The following is a 26,523-nucleotide window of genomic DNA, read 5'->3' on the forward strand; positions in this document are numbered from 1 at the left end:
AGACAAGACTCCCCCCTCAGACCGTGAGCCTCTGCACACAGAGCACAGTTTTCTCATCCTGTCATTCTAGCAGGTGCTTAACATGTGTGTTGTTTAGTGAAGGGGCAAAGCCATCATCAAATCCTCCCGACAAAACCGCCTCCCTCCGCTTCCCTCCGGCTTCATCTCCTCAGGCTCCTCCCTAGAGTGCTCCGCTCCACAGCCTTCCTTCATTCTGTCACTTTTCCACCCGGTCTGTCCTCCCCTATCCAGTTTGAGATCCACGCAAAGCGTTTCCGGCGGGATCAGTGCCGCGTGGCCGGGCCCCGTGTCCTCCCGGATCCGTCTTCCCCTCTGGGTGAAATCCCCAAGCTCACATCTGTCAGACCCACTCAGAACCACAACACCGAGGGCACCCACACCTGTACCCTCCACTGGCTTACCTCACATGTGACCAGACTGGGTGTGTGAGAGCATTACCCGTGGAAACTGAACCCCTCAAGCCACCGGAGGGGACCTGGCGGAGCCGCGGTAACAGGTTACCACACACCCTAACTGTGGCCGGCGCACGTGCTCGGAGCAGGTTGAGGCGAACCACAACCAGACACGTAGCCCCACCAACACCCTCATTTCCATCTCTGCGTGTCCCTGGAAAGTTCAAGAAATAGGGATAAAATAGCCCCAATGTGCAAGCGTAACCGCTTCTTAAAAATGAAGCTTTTTCGGGGCACACGATGGCCCAGTCGGTTGAGTGTCCGACCCCTGATTTCGGCTCAGGTCATGATCTCATGGTTCGTGAGTTCGAACCCCGCATCGGGCCCTGCACTGACAGCATAGAGTCTGCTTGAGATTCTCTCTCTCCCCCTCTCCCTCTACCCTTCCCTGGCTCGCTCACTCACTCGCTCTCTCTCTTTCTCAAAATCAGTAAACTTTTTTAAGAACTAAACTTTTTCTTCTAACCTAGCCACATAGAAAATATGTGGTAAATCAAGAGGTTAAACTGTGAAAACAAGGCATTTGAAAGTCAAAAAGGAGCCAGAAAAGGAACAGCAAAAACATGAGCCTGAGTCACAGAATATACCCCAACCCTTCTCCACCATCACCATCAGCATCATCTCCATTGTCCCATCGTCACCATCACGATCACCATGGTCACCAACACCGTCACCAACATCACCACCATCACCATCACTAACACTTTTGGACACTTTCCTGAGCCGGTCGGTCCACGAGCTCTGTGTTCCACGTGTACTTATATGCTACCCAGGGTCACTCAAAAGGAAAATTCAAGCACAGACAGGCAGAGCGGGAAATCTCCACCGTCCATGCTCCCCTCCGGCACACCCACTGCTTCTCCAGAAATGAGCCAAAGAAAGGGCCTCCCACCACAACCTCACGAAGCTCGCATGTGTGGCTGCTCAGATGACACGTGACGGGCAGGCCTTACTGTCCATGGGCGCCACGCACACAGGGGCTCGACACGCAAACTCACGTGACGGGTATCGATCACAGGACAGAAAACGACTCACGGTCTCTTTTCTGTCTCTAGTTTACTGAGAAAAGGAAGAGAACATAGAGACAAACTATGTTTTGTCAGGTGCACCAAACAGAACCACAGAAGGGCCATGATTTCCCCTGAGCAGCCAGTCACTCACCCTGCCGGGCCCTGTCTACACCGGCAATGACCCTGCCGAGCTCCCGACTCCAGCTCTGGGAGCAGCATGCCCACATCCTGCCCCCATATGTCCACAGGTGTGTCCATGCGGCAGGGGAAAGGCCCGGTCCTCAGAATGCCGAAAATACCCCAACTCTCCTGATTTACCCCCGTGAGATCAGTCTTCCCACGGGCCTTTATCCCCTGACAATGTCACGGCCACATCGGGAGCCATCAGAGTGATCCCTGAACAAAAGAGTATCAAAGCCTGCCATGCAAGACCTCTCTTGGCCTGGGGTGCAGCTCACAGGGAACCAGTTGAAGGGGGTCCCCCAGACCCTGTCACACAGGCCACCTCCAGGGAGAAAGGAGAGGGCCACACACTAGTAAAGAAGAGGCCTCAAGGTCTCTTGAGATTCTAGGGAGTCGGGCAGGGGGGCACTGCTGGCAGCCGCGAGACTGATGTCTCTGAGAGCACCATCGGCAAGCACTGTGAGGAAGGGTCACCTCCTCACCCCGCGGAAGGAAGTCTGACCATCCTCCCCCGCCTTGTGACACAGACCCACGACCCCCAGCCCAGACTCCAGGGCTCAAGGGAGCCATTACACACCGTTGTCACAGACTGATTAACGCACAAGCGGGAGAAACATGTCGCAAACATGTCGACCACCCGGTGCTTAAGCATCAGATGGCGAAGCTGGTGGCTTTGTCTCCCGACGGCAGTGGCGCCTGACAGCGGGCTGAAGCGCCCCACACAGCAAGCCCTGCCCCCAAGGTGCAGAACGTTCATTTGCAAACTCTTAGGGGGTCAGAGCACACGACTCAATGACCAGCATCATGGACACCACGGGCCGGACAGAGGGCAGTCACGCCCGCACGGTCACTGCTGTCCCCAACCCGACACCAGTAACTCTCTGCTCCTTCTGGACGAGCTTCCTCCCGGCACAAATCTGTGTAAATACGGTGGGTCCCTGCCCAGCACGGCTGGGGGATAAACACAGGCCAGGAAGGGGAATTCTGCGATTTAACTTCTGGAAACTCCCAAAAGAAGGTTTTCATTTTGGTCTTCTGTTTGTTTGTTTGTTTGTTTGCTATGTTTCGGTTTCACAGCAAGAGAATGAGAAACACAGACTCACCTCGGCATGAAATCCCTTGGCTGTCAATAACCTGCTTGCAAACCCCGCACACCTTGGGTTTTTTGAAGGCTGTGCTCTTAAAGCTGTGCAGGCTCGGTAACTCTTCTGGCTGAAAACGCAGAAGGAGAAGCCGTCAGCTCTACAATTCCTAGGGCGTTTGCTCGCTCTTTTCCCTTCCAGGAAACAAGGCGTCCAGGCGGAGTTTGGGAAGAGCTAAAAGAGGAACTTGACCCGTTACACAGAGAAGAAGGAGAAGCCGGCGCTGGGATTCCCCGGGGGAGCCTCGGATACCCCGTCAGCATTCTCGACGCCAGAGCCCCCACGGAAGCGCACCCCCACCCTGCCCACAAATCCCGCTGCAAATGGGTGATGGGAGTCGGGAGCCGGCACTCATCAGTGCTGTTCATGTGATCGCGTGTTAGCTCCCACGCTGTGGGCGCACAACCACCTAGTTCCCGGACAAAGTACCCCAGAGGCATTCCCGGACCTCATCGCTTGCTTGCTCCTCTGGAAGAAGTGCTCGGCCAACAGCACCACTGTGTTCAGGGGAAGCCAAGTGACTGATAATCCTGGCCCCTTGGCTTCTCCGAGGGAATGTGCACGTCTGTGGAAGGAGAAGCGGTCACGGACGACCAGTGTGTCAGATTCATGGTTCCTCCCTAAACCTGGCACAGCACGGAATCCGCTACGCACACTGGTCCTGAGAGTAAACGAACCACTTACCTACCCAACCCGCGTTGGGAGGGTCAAGGCTCACCGCTGCATCTGATAATCTTACAAAACCTCAACCTGCCTTAGAAACCAAACACCAGTCCTCCTATCCAATTGGTGATACGTGGTGCTGCGTCCCCCACCCCCACCCAGTAACTGACACCCACGTGGATTCACGAGGCCCCACACCGACCACCAGGTGAAGCCTCAACTCCCTGGGAGATGAAATGTTACCAAGAATGTAACTCCAATGATACAAATACAGTTTCTTATAAATGTTTTTAGATCTACACCAGTTCTGTGACCCAGCAATGTCACTCCTGCAGACGCTAAGGCAGAAATAAGTGCATATGCCCACAAGTCTTGTGCAAGAATGGTCAGCGCTGCCTTACTTAATAGTGCCCCAGGGACACCTGGGCGGTGCAGTCGGGTAACCATCAGACTTCGGCTCAGGTCATGACCTCACGGTTCGTGGGTTCGAGCCCTGCGTTGGACTCTGTACTGACAGCTCAGAGCCTGGAACCTGCTTCCGATTCTGTGTCTTCCTCTCTCTCTCTGCCCCTCCCCTGCTCATGTTCTCTCTCTCTCTCTCTCTCTCTCTCTCTCTCTCTCTCTCTCTCTCTCAAAAATAAATAAACACTAAAATAAAAGTCAGGGGCGCCTGGGTGGCTCGGTTGAGCATCCCACTTCGGCTCAGGGCATGATCTCACGGTCTGTGAATTTGAGCCCCACATCGGGCTCTGTGCTGACAGCTCAGAGCCTGGAGCCTGCTTCGGATTCTGTGTCTCCCTTTCTCTCTGCCCCTCCCCTGTTCACACTCTGTCTATCTGTCTCTCTCTCTCTCTGTCTCTCAAAAATAAACATTAAAAATAAAAAAATAAAAAGAGTGCCCCAAAGAGGAAATAACCCAAATGTCCATCAGAAGGAGACTGGACAGAGAAAGCCTGATATATTCCTACCATGGAACACTGTCTCAGGTACACGCAACAGCTTGCTGCTAATACACATGACGTCACGCATCCCGGGTGGGCATCAAAAGCATGACTGTGCTAAACAAAAACACTCCGACACAAAAGCACACAGCGATGCCTATTTATAGGAGGTTCACGAACAGGCGAACCAATCTATCTAGTTCCTCAGAGGCAGGGAAAAAAGTGGTCCGAGTTCTGTGACTGCCCCAGATTCCTGCACCGAGCAAGGTCCCAGGATGCAGGGAAGAAGGGGGCCAAGGTACCTACTACCGGGATGGAAGAGACGGTGCTAAGCGTCCACAGAACAAAGCAGAAAGGGTTCACTCGCCCGAACACCACAAGACAGAGCTGCATGGAAGACCTAAGATGTGCAGAGGGCCCTCTGAACCGTCCAGCCGGGTACTGACGAGCACGCGCATGCGGATTGTGCGAGCGTCACGGTACGAACTGCCCGAAACAAGGCACAGAAAGAAGAGACCCCCTAAGTAAAGAGATAGATGAACAGAGCATCAGTGAGCGGGGGGAAAGTTCGAGCAGCCTAACACAGGTGTCACCGGGGCCTCTGTAAAGGAAGGAGGGGAATAGTTGAGAAAATAATGGCTAAAACTTCTCCAAAATCTGAGCAAAACTCTAAACCCATAGACTGAAGAACAAATCCCAAGTACAAGAAGTGTGTCAGTGGGGTTTCCGACTTTGGCTTGGGTCATGATCTCACTATTCGTGAGTTCGAGCCCCGCGTCGGGCTCTGTACTGACAGCTCAGAGCCTGGAGCCTGGTTCAAAGTCTATGTCTCCCCCTCTCTCTGCCCCTCCCTTGCTCTCTCTCTCTCTCTCTCTCTCTCTCTCTCAAAAATAAACATCAAACACTAAAAAAGGAAGTGTGCCAGAAATGACACACAATAATCACACTGCTTGAACCCAGTGATACACAGAAAATTGTGCCCCCAGAGGGTAGGAAAAGGCATGTTAGGATAGGGGACAACCATTAGCAAAACAGCAGATTTCTCTCAGAAAATAAAGCAAGTAAGAAAACAGAAGAGAGATACAAAGTGGCGAGAGAAAATCTGCCAACCTAGAATTCTGGACCCCGCAGAAAGAGCTTTCAAAAACTCAAGTGAATTTAAAAATTCTTATGATACACAAAAGCTGAAATAATTCATCACCAGCTGACATGACACCACAAGACAAGCTACACGTCGTCTGAGCGCAAGGAAAATGACTGCGAGCGGAAAGATGGCTTTACGCAGAAGGTACAGCGCCAGAAATGGTTAAGTACGTGCGCAGATCGGTACGTAAGATTTTCTCGTACTGGAAACTCACTACAAGATAATTGGCCAGGCAAAAACTAATAATGATGAAACGTGGGGCTCAACACATGTAAAAGTAAATACAATAAAACGGCACAAAGCTCAGGAAAAGAGGAATGGAAGCATTTTACTGGAAGGCTCTCCTACTACCTGTGAAGTTGTATACTATCACGCAAAGGCGACTGTGATAAACTGTAAGCCCCAAAGCAACCACTAAAATGATGAGGGATAGATAGATAATAATCCCACAAAGCAGATAAAAGGAAATTATTGTTTACAAATTCAATTAATCAGGGGTCACCTGGGTGGCTCAGGCGGTGGAGCGTGTGACTCTTGATCTCGGGGTCATGAATTAGAGCCCCATGCTGGGTAGAGAGATTACTTAAAAAATAAAATATTTAAAAAAATAAAAAAATATGGGGCACCTGGGTGGCTCGGTCTGTTAAGCGTCCAACTTCAGCTCAGGGCATGATCTCTCACAGTTCGTGGGTTCGAGCCCCACGTGGGGCTCTGTGCTGACAGCTCGGAGCCTGCTTCGGATCCTGTGTCTCCCCCTCTCTCTCTGCACCTCCCCCACTCCTGCTCTGTCTCTCAAAAATGAATAAACATTAAAAAAATTGTTAATAAAAATGTAAACAATAACGAATTAAATAAAAGTTCAATTAATCTAAACATGGCAAAAAAGAGAGAGTAGATCAATGACTCGGTGAGAGAAATAGAAAAGGTGGTAGATTGAAACCTCACCGTATCAGGAATCATATTACACAAACAGTTTAAATACCTCAATTAAAAGGCAATGGTCGTCAGATTATACTCTTTTAAAAAGACAAAGAATAGAAAAAATATACAATGATAATGTTAATCAGAGGAAAGCTGGAGTGGCTATACTGCTATCAGACATCGTAGATTCCAGATCAAAGAACATTACCCACGATTTCCTAATGATAAAAGTGTACACGTCTCAAGAGAGCATACGATCCTAAACATGTACGCACCTATTAACAAAACGTTCAAAATACATGAAGCAAGAAATGACAGGATCGCAGAGACAAAGAGACAGATGTGTAAATACAATCAGAAACTTAATTATCCCTGTGTTAGACTGAATTGTGTCCCCACGAAACTCATACATCGAAGCCCTGACCCCAAATGGGATGTATTTGGAGATGGGGCCTCTAAAGAGGTGATTAAGGCCAAATGAGGTCATAAGGGTGGGATCCTAATACAGTAATTCTTGTAGGTGCCCTTACAAGAAGGGGAAGAGACACGGGGGTGGGGGGGGGGTGGCTCACATGCCAGGGTCGTCCATTTGGGGACTCAGAAGAAGGCCATCATCTACAAACCAAGGGAAAAGGCCTCAGGAAAGACCAAGCAATAAGCAAAGATACACAAAAGCTGAACGGCGTTATCAAATAACTTGGCCTAGTTGACATCTGACCCCAAGCACAGAAGACACATCCTTTTCGAGTGCATGAAGAATGCTTCCTGAGGCAGAACGCAGTCTGGAACATAAAACAAGTCCAAATAAACTTAAAAGTATTCAAACTGTACTAAATATGTTCTCCGACCACAATGGCATTCTATTAGAAACTATTAATATATATATATATATATATATATATATATATATATATATATCCCTGCAAAATCCTTCAAGTATTTGGAAACTAAATAACACACTTCTAAATAATACATCATGGCAAACAGGATTTGTTCCAGGGAGGCAGACTTAGTTGAACATTCAAATATCAATCAATAAACTAAAAAGAAACCTACAATCTTTCAACTAATCAGAAAATAACTCTGACAAAATCCAAGATCCATTTCCTGAGAAACACTCTCAAATCAGGACAGAAACTTTCTCAACTTGGTAAAATCTACCGCAAACCCCATATTTAACGACGACAGACTGCTTTCCCTTTAAGCTCTGGAACAAGGCAAGGATGTCTTCAATCAACATTTCTATTTAATGTTGTTCTAGAGGTTCTAATCAGTGCAACCGAGCAAGAAAAATAAATAATAGGTATCCAGTTTGGAAAGGAAAAGGTAAAACGGTCTTTAATCACTGATGACACCACTATCTATTAAAAAAAAAAAAAAAAAAAAGGGCACCTGGGTGGTTCAGTCGGTTGAGCATCTGACTTCAGTTCAGGTCATGATCTCACAGTTCATGAGTTCAAGCCCCATATCAGGCTCTATGCGGAAAGCTCAGAACTTGGAGCCTGCTTCAGGTTCTGTGTCTCCCTCTCTCTTTGCCCCTCCCCTGCTCATGCTCTGTCTTCCCTCCCCCACATGTGCTCATTCTTTCTCTCTTTCAAAAATAAATAAACATTTGAAAATAAATAAATAGGGGCGCCTGGGTGGCTCAGTGGGTTAAGCATCCAACTTTGGCTCGGGTCGTGATCTGACAGTTCATGAGTTCAAGCCCCATCAGGCTCTATGCTAACAGCTCGGGACCTGCAGCCTGCTTCGGATTGTGTCTCCTTCTCTCTCTCCTTGCTTGTGCTGCCTCTCTCTCTCCCTCTCTCTCTCTCTCTCTCTCTCAAAAATAAAGATATAAAAATTAAAACATAATAATAATAAAAATATAAAGAAACAAATAAATATCTCACAAAATCTACAAAAAAGTTCTAGAACTAACAAGCAAGTTTAGCAAAGTGGAAGGACAGGAGATCAATGAATGTACAAACTGTATTTCTACATACTAGCAATGAACATTCAGAATCTAAAATTCAAAGAACATTACCATTTACAGCATCATCAAAAATATTAAATCCTCAGGGATAAACCTTACAAATTCTGTGAAAGGCTTATAAAGGAAAAACTATAAATCATTTCAGAAAGAAAGTGAGGAAGACCTAAACAGATAGAGATATACCATGTTCATGGATAATGTAGTTAAGCTGCAGTTCTTCCATAAAATCCACAGATTCAACACAATCTGAATAAAAAATCTGTTTTTTTTTTTCATTTACAGATGGATTCTAAAACTCATATTTAAATTCAAAGCACTTAGAATTGCCAAAACAACTTATAAGATGGCACATAATTAAGTGTACAATTCAATCACATTTTCTATTATATTTTGAAACTGCATCTTCTTCCAAAGTATATTCTCAGGATCCCACATCACACTAGCGAGTACGAGGTGTTGAACGAACACTCTGAATCCTAGTTTTCGACAAATGTTGCCCTGAGGTCTATGGAAGAGCGATTCATCAGCACACAGACCACAACTCCTTTCTCCCTGACCTACAGCAGACATAACTAATCACTCACAGCTCCTGTCCCCAGTTGGTCTTACAAGCTTGTCGGCAGACAACTCCACCAGCCACTGCCAAGGGACGGAAACTGGCAGAGGGGCATTTCCAGTGTGAACAGATGCTGGGGAGGGTCTCTCCTTCCCTGCAGTTCAACCTGTCCTGAGTGCTGGCAGCTTACAGCTTTCCAGGGGACCGTCTCTAGTCCCATTCTCACCCGTGTCTTCCCTGACCACGTCTAGTCCCTCAGCCATCTTGTCACTTCATCAGTCATCTCGTGGTGTTTTTGTTGACCTTGCCAAGCCTAAGGAGGCAACGTGTCAAAAACCAAGCAGGACACAGGTTCTGCTGCCTGCTGTACAAGCTCTGTAACCCTGGGCAAGTCACTAGAGACTTGGGGACACAGAGGATACCTTCCCCTTCTGCCTATGAAGAGAGCTCCTGTCAATGACCAACCGCTATACCAGGTGCCAGTTGTGTGCCCCGGCAGCCTAAGGGAATCACCTGGTCAGTTTTTAAAACCACTCTGCTACGGGCACCGGGGTGGCTCAGTCAGACTCCAACTCTTAAGTTTCGGCTCAGGTCACAATCTCACGGTTTGTGGGTTCCAGCCCTGCATCGGGCTCTGCACTGACAGCGCAGAGTCTGCTTGGGATTCTCTCTCCCCCTCTCTCTCTGCCCCTCCCCTGCTTGCTCTCCCTCTCTCAAAATAAATAAATGAAACTTAGAAAACAAAAAAGGAAACCACTCTGCCTAAACCCCACCCAGACCAGTGAACTCAGATAATCTGGAAATGGGGCCAGAACACAAACTTTTTCAAAACTCATCCCACGGTTCCGATCTGCAGCTGGCCTGAGAGCCACTGCTACATAATGGACTATTCTATAAGGATCCATCCTGCATACACATAGGGCACTGTTAGTATGTGCTTGTTCACATCCTTATTATTATGGGTTTTTTCAGGAGACTCAACTTTTTTTTTTTAATGTTTATTTATTTTTGAGAGAGAGAGGGCACGCAGAAGCTGGGGAGAGGTGGCAAATCCAAAGTGGGTTCCGTGCTGACAGCACAGAGCCCAATTTGGGGCTCAAACTCACAACCCGCGAGATCATGACCGGAGCCAAAGTTGGAGGCTTAACCAACTGAGCCCCCCGGGTGCCCCAAGAGATTCAACTTTATGATAGCGGGGCTCCTGCGCTCGAGGTTTGCAAAAGGTGGACGCCAGAGCCCCTAGGACAAGTTCAGGACATTGGCAGGCTCCTTCTGTGCCGTAACCATGACCACCACTGTCCCACAAACAGGGAAAAGATGCAAAACCGAAACCACACAGCCAAAGGAAAGGGTTGTGGGCTCAGACCCTGTCTCCACCCGTCTCGTGCTCAGACAGGAGCAGGCTCTCAGGCATCTAAAAATACAGTCCTCTGTGGCAGTGGCCCAGTTGGCACAGGCTTCCCCCCTCGTGTTTCAGTCATTTGTTTATATGCCTTCTCGCCTATGCTCTATTGCAACGTCCCAAAGGCAGGACACGGGGCTCTCATCCATTTGCCTCTGAGTCTCCCCCCCCCCACTCCCCGCGAGGCGCCTGGCAGAAGGGCGAACCTTTGGACCCTCAATTAACATTTGTTAATGGAATGAATTGGCCCCAGTTCCTGGGCCAGTGGAGGATACTGTGACCTTTTATTCCTTACAAATACCTTTATTGGAACTGGGGAGAAAGAGGCACTGTGTTCCAGCGGTTTCCTGGCCCGCTGGGCCGCCTCTAGAAGACCGGAGGGGGAAACAGCAGAGGTGCTGTTCGGAAGCCGATGCCCGGTCGGTGGCCGCGTCCCCGAGGACCCCGCTCCAGATAGTGTAATAACATCTGCTCACGCTTCATCTGTACATAACATCTCCATTGTGAAATGAGCTAGACGGGATTAGACTGCCTTTGTTTTCACCTGATACTTTGCTTTCATTTCTCCAGGGGAGGTGGGGCCGCGGGGTGCGCGGGGGAGGGGAGGCTTCAGTGCTGCCGCGTTTAGCAAGCTCGGGTTCAGGAATCTAAATTGCATTTAATTGTCGGGAGCAGACAGTTGGAAGGGCAGCGAGCAGGGCTGCCCAGTCCACGAGGACTCCCCGAGGGGTACCCAGTAATTAGTGCCGCTCTTGATTGTGAAGTCTCTTTTCAGACAGAAAAATCTCTGCAAAGCTGAGCAAGGAAAGCCCCACATGAGCGGGGAAGGGTAACCCTCTGCTCTGCTCTACGCAAGTGCAAAACTGCACAGACCTCTCCCTACGGTCAGGGGGCTAATGTTACAGTAGCGAGGCAGGGACCCTCACAAAGGCTGAATCAGCACACCCTGAGCTGTTCTCCTCTTGGGAAAGAGGATCTCGGGGTGAGTTCTGGTACTTGGCATTCTGGCCAGCAGACGGGGGAACCAACTTGACCCTGAAGTTCATGGGCCACAAAACCCTTCTGCAGGGACACAGTGGCCCCTAAAGCCGCCCACCGAGGTTTCCACCCCATGGCAGCCACAGATCACAGGCGTCCAGACAGATGCCCTTTCCGCACAGCACACTACACACAGTCCCCAAGCTTCCCAGCAAGAGTGCCTGGCTGCTAAACTGAAAATCGCAATGGAGGGCAACCCAAAGTGACTCAAAGCGGCTGACATTTTGACTTCTGCTTTCTCAGAACCTTAGAAAAGTTTCCGGGAAAAAGAATGCACTAAATGCCTAACCATTAGACTCAAAGAAAGGGGTGCTCAACCTTCTGGGGGCATCTGCTGGGTCCAATGCCAACGCTGCGGAGGACTGTCCCCTGCACCACGGACTGCAATGTGGCCCCGGTGACCTTGCACTCTGGCAACATGCTAGCGCATCCCCGACATCAGCACAGGGCCAGCGGCCCTCTCCCGTTGAAAGAAACCTGCGCTGCTCCTCAGGTCTGCGTCACGACCAGTGTCCTACTTCCACTCGGGAAAAGGAGTCCACGGAAACGGGTTCGAGAGGCAGCTGGATTGGAGAGTTAACCCTGAAGCGCCCCCCACTCCACGTGGGCTCACCAGGGCCCCCGCCTCCCACCAGGCAACGGCTGGCATCCCCGCTAGGGGCCCCCTGCGCGCGCACACAAGGTACTCACGCGCGTGCACACAGAAACATGCGGGAAGGTGCACGCTAGCGCACAGAGAGGGCACGCGAGCACACACGGGAGCGCACAGCCACGGGCGCACGGACGCACGTGGGCGCACGGACACGCTTCCACCCGCGCGCGCACCGGTCTCAAAGCGCTCCCCCTGCCCCGCGCCCTCGCTCCCAGCTCCGAGCGCCCCGCTCCCCCTCTCCAAGAAGCCCGAGCCGCAGCGCCCCCTTTGCCCCGCGCCCCTGCGGCCCCGCACCCACTCACCTGGCGCCGGTGCCGGCGCGCCCGGGCCCCGCGCGCGCACCCTCCAGGGGGCCCCGAGGTCAAGGCGCGCAGCCGCATGGCCGCCCGGGCGCCCGCAGAGAGCACAGCCCGGCCCCGCGAGGTCGGCCGCGGCGGGCGCTGTCCCCTCTCCCGCGCCCGAGCGGGGCTGGGATGCCTCCAGGGCCCCTACGCCTGCAAGTCCCAGGAAAAGTTGGACCCCGGAGCCCCGAAAGGACGCAGCCGGCACCTCCACGTCCACTCTACCGTCAGGAGTCAGACGCCGGGAACAAAAGCCAGGCGAACGAGCGCACGGTCCCCCGGGCGCCCCTCCATCTGACACGAATTAGCTCTCCCTCCCCCGCCCCAGACCGCAGCTCCAGAGCAGGCAAAAGCCTTCTCAGCCAAACGCAGGCAAAGTGGAGAAGAAACGCCTCCCCGGGCAGGGCTGGGGGGCAAACCTTCCTCTGCCATCAGACTTGATTACCCACGCCTTTGGCTGGAGGTCAGCTTGGCTAGGATTTCAGACCTCTCAGAGAATGCCAACCCAGGGGCTTAACATCAAACCTGCCGGCTCTCAGGCTTCCAGGATTTTAAAATCCTGAGTGTCGTTCACTAAACCTGCATCTGTAATGCTCAGTATTGAGGGCAGTCTGCGCAGCTAACCAACAGTGCGTTTGGGGTAGAAAGAAGGAAAATTCCAACACAGAAAGGTTCTCTTTCCAGTGCACCTCTTCAAGCGAGGAAAGCAGGCAGCCCTCCCTGCTAGAGATGGCTGAGGACCACGTGGGGGTCCCAGCAAGCTCGCAGCTAATGATTGGGGTCCTTCCACAGCTGGGGGGCTGGGATCCCCTCTCTCTTCCCCGCCTCACCATCCTCAGGACCGTCCAGCTGCTGGACAATCACATCCCGCTTTCTAGAGTCCTGCTTTCCTCTCTGGCTCTGCGGCTTTAGAAAGAAATTTAAAACCCCAAGCGTGGGAGGTGAAGGTGACCCGGAGGGTCCGGGCAGAATGTCACAGGAAGAGGAAGCCGGACACCTGGAAAGTGGAAGGGTCACTTAGCCTGAAGGGCAGCCCAGAGCCGGGCTGGATGCACGGACAGAACAGCTCGCTTCCTAAGCTCGCCAGAACCCCCCCACCTGCCTCCACGGGACTGAGGGGACACGGCTGTCACTGTGGAGCAGTGGATCTCAGCTCACTGGCCTGCCTCTGTGCCCAGCCCAAGAGCCATCCTAACCCCCACCCCCACCCCCCACACACCACAGCTCAGCCCTGCGTGGTTCTAACACTCTGTTTCGCATCTCTGATTCCGTGAGCAACTCCAATGCCTTAGCGCCGGGAGCAGTCGGGGTGGGCTAGAGCTAGGCCTTTATGGCTAACACATGTGCGAATTCCAGCCGCGGATTCAAGGCCAGAATTAACCTCTCGGGTTCCGGCACTGAACACCCATCTTCCTGTTTCTGCAGGGAAACAGCAAAGCTCTGACTTTCAGCCACACACACACACACACACACACAACAACAACAACAACAACAACAACAGCAACATAACAAACAGCATCACGCCATTCGTATGCAGACACCTGTTTATTCTCATGGCTCCCACTCAGCTTAAGCCTCTCTTCATTCATTCATTCATTCATTTCCAAGATTCATTCATCACTATTTTTCTGGGCCGCATTCAGACTTGTGTTTTTTGCAAACGTTTTTCAGTCCTGTTTCTGTTAAAAAAAATTTTTTTTGAATGTTTATTTAGTTTTGAGAGAGACAGACCGACCACGAGCAGGGGAGGAACAGGGAGAGAGGGAGAGACACAGAATCCGAAGCAGGCTCCAGGCTCTGAGCTGTTAGCACAGAGCCCGATGCGGGGCTCGAACCCACAGGCCACGAGATCATGACCTGAGCTGAAGTTGGACGCTTAACTGACTGAGCCACCCAGGCAACCCTCTCAGTCCTGTGTCTACTATACGTCCCTCTCCCCCACTGAGGGACGCGGGACCTGAGGTGCCATCTGTGCCGAACTTGTTTCTGATTCCCCGCCATCTAATACAAGATGGGGTGCCAACCAGCGTCTAGGGGCTGAGCTGGAAGCACATCATTCTGCTATCTGAAAACACTCTTTCCAGAAACCAGCTGGATCTGCCTCCAGCCTTCCCCATGGACCCAGCAGAGGTGAACCCCAGCCACCAGCAAGTGCCCCCCAACGTGGTCAGGCTCCCTGACCTGGAGGCAGGGCTCCACACTCTGTAGGGGGCAGAGGACCCCCTGCAAATGGCCAGCAAGTGCTCAGGAGCTCCAATGCCCAAGATGCTCTTGTGTTCAAAGGGACACCCCAAAACCCCTCTCATTTGAAAAGTCCATCATTCATAACATCAGTGCACTTTAGTACTACTCGTGGGTCAGACGTACGTGGTACGTGTCACGGGTGACAAGCAGTAGGTGAGAATCAACAGATGAGACCAAGGGCTTTGGGTCCGAGTCCAGAACATGACAGCCCAAGTGAGTCCCCCCAGCACACGACACTGGGAGCCCGGCCATGGCTCCCCACTTTGCCGGCTGGCCACTGCTCCAGCCCCCCTTCCCCGGGCCCTCCTGCAGCGTCCCCCAGACCCAGGCTCCTGGGCTCTGTGCCCTGGCGGGTGCTGGGGCCCCCCTCAGGGCTTCCCAGAGTTTTCCGATTCTCCTTTGTTGAGTGGAAAGTACAGCCTTTCCAGGCTCAGCCCAAGACCCATCTCCTGCGCGGCCTCCCCAACTGCACACCACCCCTCACACCCAAGCCCACCTCAGCCGTGGGCCTGACTCTGCAGCGCGGCCGTCTGAGCCTCGGCCTGGGCCTGCAGGGTCTAACCTCCGTCTGGGGTTTTCTACACAACACAAGCGGGGGCAATAAATGCTGGGCAGGAATGAAAAAAACCCGTTTCTCTGCATTTCCATGACATCAAGGCCAGCTACTCCGTCCGTCTCAGCTCACCATCTGGCCCCCTCGGAAGCTAGCTGAAACGTGGGGTCTGGGGGCAGCGGAGTCTGGGGGTGCTGGGGAGCCCAGAAGCCAGGCCAGGCCCTGACCTCCAGCCTGCAGAGGACAGACCTCAGGGGCTCCAGGGTCCACACCGCGAGGGCAAACTGCAGTGCTGGGCGTCAGACCGGAAGCCAAGACCGGACTGGGGACGGGAGCCCAGGACGAGGCCAATGCCGACACAGGATTCGGGGCTCCCTGGGGGAGGGCGGGAGTGGGGTCTGCTCCCCACACACCCCCGCACCCACACACTTACAGAGCCGTCCAGAAACACTGGTGGAGCCGCTGTGTGCCTGGCATGGCTGGGAGAATGCCCACCGCTACCCCCGATGGCAGAAACACCCCCACAGGTGCCCGAGGGGCCGTGGGTCCACTCGCGGGAACGTCAGATGTTTCCCAAGCAGGAAAGAGCCAGGGACCAGAGCAAGGTCACAGCACACAGCATTTCAGTGAACTGAAGGGACCTGGGTGGCAGTAAGGCCGGGCCAGGGGATGAGCGCCAGTGTGGGGGTGGAGAGCCTGGTCCCAGGCCATATTGTCGCAGGGGGGCCTGACCCCAGCATCAGTGGGGAGACAGGAGCTGCATGAACACCGGGTCCCGGGGGCCCCACGGTGCAGCAGTTTGCAGTGAGGGCAGAGGGAGGCAGGTCGGAGGGGAGGGCCAGGAAGCTGCTGGATGTGAGGACCGGGGAGGGGTGTGGGGAGCGAGGACATGGAGGAGGGCGGTACAGGAGGAAGGACCAGGGAGGCATCGAGGGCAAGAAGAGCAGAGCCCATCCCTCGCTAACGGGGACAGGAAGAGTCAGGAAACGCCGTGTTGCAGGCCTGAATCGGATGCTGGTCTGGCCCGTGGTTTCCATGGAGACACAGATACAGACAGAAATGAAAACTGATGTCAGTGTGCACACACACACACATCCACATCGGCACACGCATCACCCCACACCCCAGCTCTGTCCACGGCGAGGAAGCAGCCCCCAACAGCAGTGGCCACACCCGGCACCCAGGACTCGATTTAAAATCCTACTTCCCAGGGCTCCTGGGGGCTCAGTCAGTTAAGCATCTGACTCTGGGTTTCAGCTCAGGTTGTGATCTCACGGTTCGTGAGTTCAAGCTCCACATCGGTTCTGCACTGGCAGCTCAGAACCTGCTTGGGATTCTCTCTCTCTCCCTCTCTCTCTCAAAATAAGTAAACTTTAGAAATGAAATAAACTAAAGTTGAAAAGAATAGAATTAAAATAAAGTAAAATAAAGTAGAAATGAATAAAATAAAGTAAAATAAAGTTGAATAGAATAGAGTGGAGTAGAGTAGAGTAGAATAATCGTATTTCCCGGTAAAAGAAACCAGGGCTCCTCGCAGACATGGCTGATTTCAGGTGTGAGTCAGGGACAGTAAAAACGAACCTACAATACCTTGTTTTTATTCTGCGGCTTTTTTTGCCAGAAAGTAAGGGAATGCTCACAGAATGATGGGGCCGTGTCTCGAGGACACGAGAGCAGCCCCGAAGAGGCTGGCAGGACCAGACACAACTTGAACATCAAAATAAACAGTGATGACAACCGGGAATAAAGTCGGACCCAGGAGTCCTGCTGGTAGAGATGAGGGAGCACCCTGAAGGTCCAATGAGGTGCCCACGTGGTCTCGAGGCACCTCCTCATCTGGAAGGACAAGGGGGGACGGGCTCAGAGGTAACTGGGGGGCGGGGCATTAAGTGTAAAGTTCAGCTTCCACGCGTCGTGGGAGCTTGGAGAGGAAACCCATCACCTGCCGTTCAGTCACGGTCCCCCTCTGCAGGTGGGTGCATGGTCTCAGAGTACCTCCCCTCACTGTAACGGGGCAAAGGGTGAGCCGGCCAGAGAAGGCTGGTCACGCCCCTTCGGCACAGGGTCAGAGCGACCGAGACTTTGGTGGGACCCGTCCCCCGTGAGAGCTCGGCTCTAGGGCACAGACCGACCCTGACCCGAACGGGAGTGTGGGGCCCCAGATCTGCGGCCCCCGGGGACTGGATGGATCCTGGATGGGTCCTGCAGGGGGCCCACCAAGCACTCTGGGCAGACAGCTCGTGTCTTCACCCCCCTCCCCAGCACACATGAGACTGTCAGAGGCCAGGCATTGGTCCCTGCCGGTCCACAGCTGGCCCATGGCTCGATGACCCTGAGTGCCAGGGAGTCTCCCAGAGCCACCTACGGCACTTTGAAAAGCACTTGGCCTCTGATGATGTTAGAGGCTCCAGGCCCAGGGTTTTCTGAGGCCAGCGAGCGGCTGGCAGCTCTCATCTGCAGCGACCTCTGGGCACAGCCTTCTCCCCTCGTGCGGAGGCAGGGACGCCGGCCATGCTGGGGGCTGGTCTCACACCTGGGCCTCCTCCAGCACAGGCCTGGCTCTCAGGACCTTCCTTCTCCTCCTTTCCCTGCTCCCCCTGCTCTGTGCTGCCCACGGGAGGGTGGCATGACCCAGTGGGCCCTGAGGGGTGCTACCCACGGTCCACTTCTTCCTGACTCGGCATCACTGAGGAAGCCCCACATGCCCCTCTCACTGCTAGTGACACAGCTTGTGCCCAGACAGTACCAGGAGGGGGAGAAGACGGGCCGCTGGACAGAAGGAGAAACTGAGTCCCAGGGTATCCAGAGATGCATGGGGACCCAGGAGAGACAGAGAGCTGGCTTGCAGTGTCCCCCAAGGAGCACAGATGCGTGACCCCCCGGGACACGGGGGACAGGATCAGACCGAAGTGCTGTGTGTTTAGAGCCTGACCCTGGAAGATGCTTAAAGCAGCAGGTGTGACCTACTCAGGAGGGCGCCGAACTGTCAGGGGTTCCTTCTCCAGGCTCTGTCCTTCACACCTGCCTTTCTGGAGAAAGTCACAGCAGGTGCTCAGGAACCCCATGGGGAGTCCCCTGGCCTGGCGGAGGCCATACAGCCCGGTAACCAAAGTGTCTTCCAAGTGACTCCCTGCCAGAGCTCACAGCCCACTCCCCACGTCTGGTGGCTTCTTCCAGAAGCAAGGTGGTGACCTCTGACACCCTCAGCACAAAGGTTTCTGCTGATGCAGAGAGAGTGAGTGCCTATTCTCACGTCCCCCGTGTGTGTCCTACCCACCCTCGAAAAGCACGGAAAAGGCACTTTTGCTACAATGGCGACCTCCGAGGTGCAGGCATATGCCCCCCCCCCCCCCCATCCTGCTCCAAACCAGCAGCTGCTTCAGGAAAGAACTAGAAGTTCGGGACGAAGGGAGGTGGATCCAGGGCCGCTGCCCCCCCACGCAGGCTCCAGCCGCCCGGACTACTTCTTCCTGTCGCCACGTGGCGACCGGGATGAGGACAGGATGGGAGGACAGAGGAGGGGCCAGGCGAGGCGGGGAGGTGTCCTTGCTGCTGCACCTGCCCAAGGTGGGGACACGAGGGCAGGGAGGCTGCACAGACCCCCGAGCACCACGGACGCCTGGCCCTGAGGTGTGTGGGCTCCTGCCCAGCGGATGTCACGGCCTCAAATGCAAACCGAAAAGGCAGAAGCAAACCCCACTGGGCGCCTCTTCCCTGCGTCCACCCCAACGGGCACAGAGCACATCCTTCATCAGGTGACAGCAGACCCCCACCCGGGAGTCCATCTGCAGGAGGGGCCGGACAGGAAAGGAAACAGACACCAAGTGTTCTTGCCTCTGCACGGAGATGGCCCAGAGGAAGGGGAGCTGGGGGCCCTTGGGGAGCCTCTCTGCCACCCACACCCACAGCCTGCCTGAGGCCAAGTGCCCTGGCCTCTGGTCGGCACTCACGGTCCCCATGGAGCAGACCCAGGGCGGACAAGCCCGCAGCCACCCCATCCTGTCCCAGTTACCCTGGAGGCCGGGTGGGGGGCCAGCGAGCGGCCTCTGTTGAGCACGGGGAGACAAGGCTGGGGGGGTTGGGGACTTGGCCTCCGCTCCCCGATGCTCTCCGCATCGACACTGCCTCCAAGTACAAGGAAACCCCCGGAATCAGCTAGTTTCTGAGCAAATCCACCAGGCCCATGAATGCAGGATGGGACCCTTCAGTTCCTCCCCCAAACCCAGGCTCTCGGTACGCCCCCCCCCTCCACAGTGCTCCCCACTGCCAGCAAGCTGACGGATCTCAGGGCGAGTCCCACCAAGGAAAATCGAGGTCCCTGTCCAGGCCTGGTGGCGGGTCTCAATACGCCAGCTGTGGCTGGACGTTCTCCGTCCCCCAGCAGGCCGGTTCTGGGGGACGCGATCTCCCGTTTCTCGGAGGTAAATGGAGTCTCCGGGAAGTGAACCTGCCCCACCGCCTGGGTAGCCCCAAACCCGTGCGTTTCCCCAGGCGGGTGTAAGAACAGGGGACCCAGGCCCGCTGCCCATCCGCAGGAGCGCACAGCCCAGCAGCCCTCGAGCTCTCCAGGCCCCCCGTACGCCTCCCCCGGCCGCCCCTCCCCGGCTCGGGGGCCTGGATCCCACTGTGAGGATGAGGATTCGCGGTACGGGACAGGCAGACAGCGCCCCCCTCCCCCCGCCACGCTTGGGTCACCAAGCTGCGTCTGGAACACCTTCGGATTACCCTCGGCCCACCCATAGGCGTCTGATCTGCAGCCGGTGACACCTGGCACCCCAGCACACGCCCTGCTGTCCCCCGTGGCCTGGAGCATCACGCCCCAGGAGGATGGACCCACACAGGCCACACAGACGCAGACGAGACCGCGCTAGGCTGCGCCCTGACCCTCTCTGCTGCTGGCTGTGTGTCCACAGGTCTGCTAGCAACCACTCTGGGCCAGTTTCTTCACCTGCCGACAGGGACGGCAGCATCACTACCAACCTCCACCAGTCCGAGAGGCTGACTCCACGTGCCTTCCTCCCCCTCACTCAGAGGGTCAGGCCCTTAACAAACAACAGAAAGATAAAGTCGAGGCGTCTGAGGAAGTGTCACTGTTGACCCATTTCTAACTCTTTATTCCTGAAGTTTTTAAAAAGGCCAAAGCGGTTTGTGTTGACTGCTGTCACTGTGAGTCCGTATTCTTATTCCTGGGCAGGTGTTGATGCAGGGCTGGGGGTCGGGGGAGATGGGGACTTTGGGACCGCTCCCCTGGTACCTGGTGCCCCTCAAACCCAGGGAGGCCAGGAATCTTCTCTCTCTCCCTCACAGAGAAGCTGTGAGCCCACCTGGCCCCCTGCCCAAAGGGAGCTGATAACCAAATCCTGAGGTTTGAATTTCCGAAGAAGGCAGCCTGTCCTTCCCACAGATGGGGACTCGCCCAGTTCTCATGGCCCATAGCCTCACTAAGGCTAAATGGTCACTGATCAGTCTCCCACCTGAGCCACCGTCCAGGGATGGCCTCTGTCATTCACGCGGGACCCAGGCCTCACTGTTCTGAGCTGGACTGAGCCTCCCTGGGGACAGCTTTTCATTCATCTGGCTCCTGCTGGCTCCAGGGCCCTCGAGCATCAGCCCATGGGGGCTGGGCGGTGCGTCTGCCGGGGACTGCTGTCTGTCCCCCCACTTCCAGAAAGGTCAGTCATGTTGCATTTATAATTTTAAAATCTTCGAGTTAATAAATAAAGCTTTTACATTCTATACTTTTGACAAGTTTAAAAGCTTTGATTTTCAAATGAATGCTCTGTATTAGAGTCATAAAGCTTATACGATAAATAAATTTATTTTCACCCTGGAGTTACCAGATCTTAAAACCAACCAACACTCTCATTTTTACAGCTAAGATACATGAAAAAAATTCTTAAGTGCCAAAATTTTGGTTCAAGTGCTTTCTCACTCAACTTACGCATCTAGAAGGCATTCAATCTACAAATCTTAATAATCACAATTAGATGAATTTCAGGCTTGGTTCTTAACGATCTAGGAGCAGCCATTTACAAAAGTGCCCCAAATGCCATCATTTCATTCAAGGCCACCAAGCATGAGCCTGTTACGCCCTGGAAACCAAAGTCCAACGTCACAATGACATCATCTGGCAGATGAACTTGAAATCGATTCCAGCTACAATGGCTTACATTAACAAAGCTTACCATGGTGACCATCTTGCAATATATACAAATACCGAACTACTATGTTGCACACCAGACGCTAATACGTTATACATCAATTAAACCTCAATTCTAGAAAAGTAACGATAAAGGTCAGAAGAGTTTTTAATCAGTTCATTTTGGGAGAACAGAAAATCTACCGGCCAACGTACATCTAGTGGGAAAGAAGGGTAGAAATGACCGTGAATTGCCTTACTGACTTCCTTCCGTGGCTAAAAGACCCAGACGAAGGAAGGTTTAACAAAACCATTAAAGAAGAAAAGAGCCCACATGCATTCTGGGCTTGGGCTTACAAAAGTACAAATTCAGAAGTTAGAGAGTATGTTACAGCACAGGATCCATCCTGCTCCCCACCCTCCCTTAGGATGGGCTATTCCACGTCAGCACCAGTCAGCACCGGGCTTCTCCTGTGGCATCACTGTGCCCATCGCACAGAAGCAGCACGGCATGTGGCTGGTGTCCCCGAGCGTCCCCCCCACCACCCCGCGGGGGCAGACACATAACCGGCCGCACAGGTAACTGACTGTGGGTCAATAAAGACAGACCAGGTTTGAAGGTGGCGGTCACTGGAGGCCACACCCTGCGGTCACACCCATGTAGTATCTGCTGCCCTTTGATTTCTGATTAGCTGACGGACAGTGATTCACAACGACCATTCACCCACCCATCATCCCACTCATCATCCGCTCCCCAGTTTACTATGTGGGAGGGACCAAGGGAAGACAGCGCCCTAGGAGGGGTGGTCCCGGAGGCGCTGGGGGCTGGGCTCAAGGTTAGACTTGACCCCTGCGAAAACAGGGAGGCTTGTAGCCAAGGGAGGGAGCAGCAGAGGTGGAGACAGGCACTGGTGGGGACCTGCGGAAATGCCTGTGGGAAGGACTGAGGCAGCTCCAAGGGGTCAGAAGGACTCTGGCTGCGCTGAGGACTAAGGGCCATTCAGGGCAGGAATCTTCAGAGCTCATGGGCGCTGGGGCTAAGATGGGCCCCCATGCTTTCACAGGAGGACTCCCCTAAGTGTGGGCTCGGAGGCTGTCCTCCAGCTCTCGGGGTCTCCCCCGCATGGGCACAGGGGCACGGGGACACCTGTCCTTCTACCAGGTGGCCAGGTCCAGACTGTGTACTTGCTATGCACCAGGTCAGAAAGGGGAAGGTCAGGGGCACAAGCCAAGGTCACCGCCCACAAGGAGGGCTCAGTGTGGACTCCAGGAAACCTCTCCATGGGGATGCTGCATTCATTCATTCACTCATTCACTCGTTCACTCCTCTGACCACCCACCACCCTCTGTGGTCGGCACCTGTGGGTGTATAACTGCTTTGTTCTTTTTTTTTTACACTTTTTTTTGAGAGACAGAGAGAGAGAGAGAGAGAGAGAGAGAGAGAGAGAGCATGAGTGGGGGAGGGGCAGAGAGAGAGGGAGACACAGAATCTGAAGCAGGCTCCAGGGTCTGAGCTGTCAGCACAGAGCCCAATGAGGGGCTCGAACCCACAAACCGTGAGATCATGACCTGAGCTGAAGTCAGACACTCAACTGACTGAGCCACCCAGGTGCCCCCCCCTTTTTTTTAACTTTTTTTTAATGTTTTGTTTATTTTTGAGAGAGAGACAGACAGAGCATGACCGAGGGAGAGACAGAGAGAAAGGGAGACAGAATCCCAAGCAGGCTCCAGGCTCCAAGCTCACAGCATAGAGCCTAATGCAAGGCTCGAACTCACGAACCGATCTGCAAGATCACAACCTGAGCCACAGTCGGGCGCGTAACCGACTGAGCCCCCCAGGCGCCCCTAGCCGCTCTGTTCTACGCACACAGGAGCTCAGCTGCTGCCCCAAGTGCAGGCCACCCAGCTCGTGGACACCCTCAGCAGCTATGCCCCGAAATGAACACAAAGCAGGCTGCCTCCTGCCTGGAGTCCAGCCCCCCGCCCCCGAGGGACCCAGCTCTCGTTCCCCCAAGGTCCTCACCAGCTTTTTCCTCCCTGCACTACCATCCCCCAGCGGACGCACACCCCAGCTTTAAAGACAGCCCTCCTTGGCCGCACCTCCCTTCCCTGCTGCTGGCTACAGTGCCCACTACCCACCGTCCCATTCACTCCAGGACCCACAACAACAGCCCACCAAAGCTCCTACCTGTCCCCAACCAGCCACCGCGGTCACACCCACAACTGACTCTGCTCCTGTCAGAGGTACCTGACGGCTCCTTCCTCCCTGGTTTCCATGACCCCGTGTCCTAGACCCTCCCCTCGCACCAGGCCCTCTGCCCCTGGTCACCACTAAGTGTCCTGGACCCTCCCCTGCACACGCCCCACTGCTGTCCCCTCCAGCCCTTCCTCCTGAATACTGAGCTCTGGGTACCACCCACTCCTCACCCCCACTGGGCTGTCCCAAAGGCAGCATTAACCTCAGCCCTCCCAGTCAGAGTTCTGGATTTTCTCCCCAAACATGGCCCTGGTGTCCAGGACCACCACCCTGTTCCAGGCACCAGCAAGCTGACCGTCTCCTCATCCGCAGGCCAGCTAGATGCATCGTCGTAACCAGGGATCAGGACATGACAACCCTCTGGCACTCCCCAGCTTTTGCAAGGACCCCTTTAACAAAAAAAACCCGGTGTCCTGGGCCCATAGACCCCCTGAGCCAGCCCCTGCCCACCCGGACCTGCTTGCCTCCCAGCTCTTCTCTAACCTGCTGGGCTAGCTGCTGCCTCAGGACATTTGCACACGTGCTTCCCCCCCCCCCCTGCACATACAACTGCAACTTCCCGTTGTCTGTCAAAGCACAACCCCTCAGGCCTTGCCTGACCCCCTGTGGAAACAGTCCACCACCTCTGCCCACGCTGGCTCCGCCTTCCACCACATTTTCCTTCAGGTCCCTATTACTATCTAACATCAATGTGCACAGGATGGGCAGTCAGCCCACACACCCCTCACTCTGAGGGCCCGGCCTAGAGGCTGCGTCTGGCTCCTCCTGGCAGGGAGCCCACCCTGTGCTTTGGTCTCCGTTCTGCCTTCCGTTTGGGGGCATGTGACCACCAAACGTCCACACAGGTCTCCCCAGCAGAGCCTGCTCAAGACTTGGTCTGTAACCCAGACAGAAATGGAACCACTTGGAAGGTTCTGAGCAAAGGAATGCCATGATGTGACTTGAAATGTTTAAAAAGGTTCCTCAGGCTGCCCTGTGACCAAGAGACAGGGGATGGAGGGGTGGCAGGGTGCGACCCAATGCCCCTGGCCGGGGACAAGGTGGCTCACGGATGGCACCAGGCAGGGGCAGGTGTCCGGGGAGAGGCAGAGGCAGGTGGGGGGTGGACAGCCATGGACAGGATCGTCCCGTCCCACTGCGGTGTTCACACGGCACTCGTGAGATCACGAGGCCTGGGGATGGGCAGAAGGGATGGATGAGGGATGGGGAGATATGGGGCGGGACTCCGCACAGCTGCGGTCAGCGTCCAGAACTTCAGCCAGGGGCCGGCGGTGACTTGGGGTCACACCTGGAAAGTGATTTGACCCTATGTGATCTGTCCGGAGAGCCACAAAATCTGCCCTCGCTCCTGGCCCGACCACCGCACCCCTGCGGGCCCAACTGAGGGCTCTTGAGACAGAAGCACCAGGCGCCAAGGGGTGACCACACCATTGACAGCGGGAGGCACCCGAAGTCCACCCACCAGGAGGATACGGTGTCCCCAGCACCTAGTCCAGGGGACACATCCCACAGACAAGGAAGAAGGAGCCTGTGAGCAAATCCATAGTTGGAATCATTATGTAAACATTAATCCTCTCCTCGCAGAAGAGACACAATAACGAAGATTGATCTCTGCTTGTTACTGGGAGGAAACACAGAATGGTATGTGGGCAGCTGGGCGGATTCCACAATGATCTGTGCCAAGGAAGCAGCAATTTCTGGGGGCGCCGGGGCTCCCTCCTCTCCCCGCCCCCCTTCCCCCGCCTCTCCAAGGTATCGTGGCCGCGGCCTGTGTCATAGGACGGGAACGTTTGCACAGACCTTGCAATGGGGCAGCCAGCGTGTGTCTGCAGGCACCCCACCCCCAGCACATTTTTCCGACACACCCAACGCATTGCTTTTTTTTAGTACTGTTCCCCCGAGGCTATTTTGGCTGTAAGAGAGATTCTAACAAAATAGCAGGGATTTGACAAATAAAAGAACTACTTAAAGATGCGTTCCCGTTCATCTTGCCAAGCCCGGAAGCCAGTCTACAGCGCAGCTCGTGAGGGAGCGTGAGAAACAGCCTGCCTGGGAAAACAGAAAAAATCCCTGCTCTCCCGGCCTCCGTTCCAGAAGTCCACAACACGCGTACACACACACACACACACACACACACACAAAGCATGCACCCACACATCTATGTAATGGTACACGCGTGTGTGCACGCACCAGCATGCATGCCCACGTGTACACATATACACACAGCACTGCGTGTACGCGTGTGCACATACACGCATAACACGTGTGTGCCTGTATGTGCAGTTATACACCGCGTGGGTGTGCGTGCACGTGCAGCCATACACAGCGTGTGTACCCCACGGACTACTGGGCACTGGGCAGCTCTGTAGGAGATTCTGGAGAAGCTTTTATTATTTATTTATTTATTTATTTATTTATTTATTTGGGGGAGGGGAAAGGGCAGAGAGAGGGAGAGGATCCCAAGCAGGCTCCGTGCTGTCAGCGCAGAGCCCGACATGGGGCTCTGAACAGTGAGATCACAACCTGAGCCAAAATCGAGAGTCAGACACTCAACCAACCGAGCCCCCCAGGCGCCCCTGGAGAAGCTTTTCAAGCAGGATGTGATCTTTTAAAAATTCCTTTCATTTAATGAAACTGAAGTCGGAGACCCTGAGGCCTCCTTCTTGGTCTTGGATGCCTGTCCTGGACACCAAGGGCCATAACCCCCAGATGGGGTCTCCCCTGGCCGTCTGCAGCCCCTCTGCCCCCCAACGACACCATGTCCCACTCACAGCCCGTCCCAGAGCATCCTCTGGGACGTCACGGGATGCTCTGCACAGCCCACAAGGGTGTGATTACTGTTTGGTGCTTGACCTTCTTTGTGTGACCCCCATCGTTGGGCCCTGCCGT

General features: G+C 54.2%; 1 protein-coding gene across 1 annotated transcript in view; it reads right to left on the bottom strand.

Annotated features, from left to right (window-relative positions):
* TNS3 (tensin 3) overlaps positions 1-26,523 on the bottom strand; it is a 215,631-nt gene that overhangs the window by 166,924 nt on the left and 22,184 nt on the right. The window contains exon 3 of the mRNA XM_042977197.1: positions 2,770-2,878. Within this exon, the coding sequence (XP_042833131.1) occupies positions 2,770-2,878 (109 nt within the window). The remainder of the gene's footprint in view (positions 1-2,769; positions 2,879-26,523) is intronic.

This window comes from Panthera tigris, chromosome A2 (assembly GCF_018350195.1).
Source record: "Panthera tigris isolate Pti1 chromosome A2, P.tigris_Pti1_mat1.1, whole genome shotgun sequence".
In the NCBI taxonomy this organism is placed as follows: Eukaryota; Metazoa; Chordata; class Mammalia; order Carnivora; family Felidae; genus Panthera; species Panthera tigris.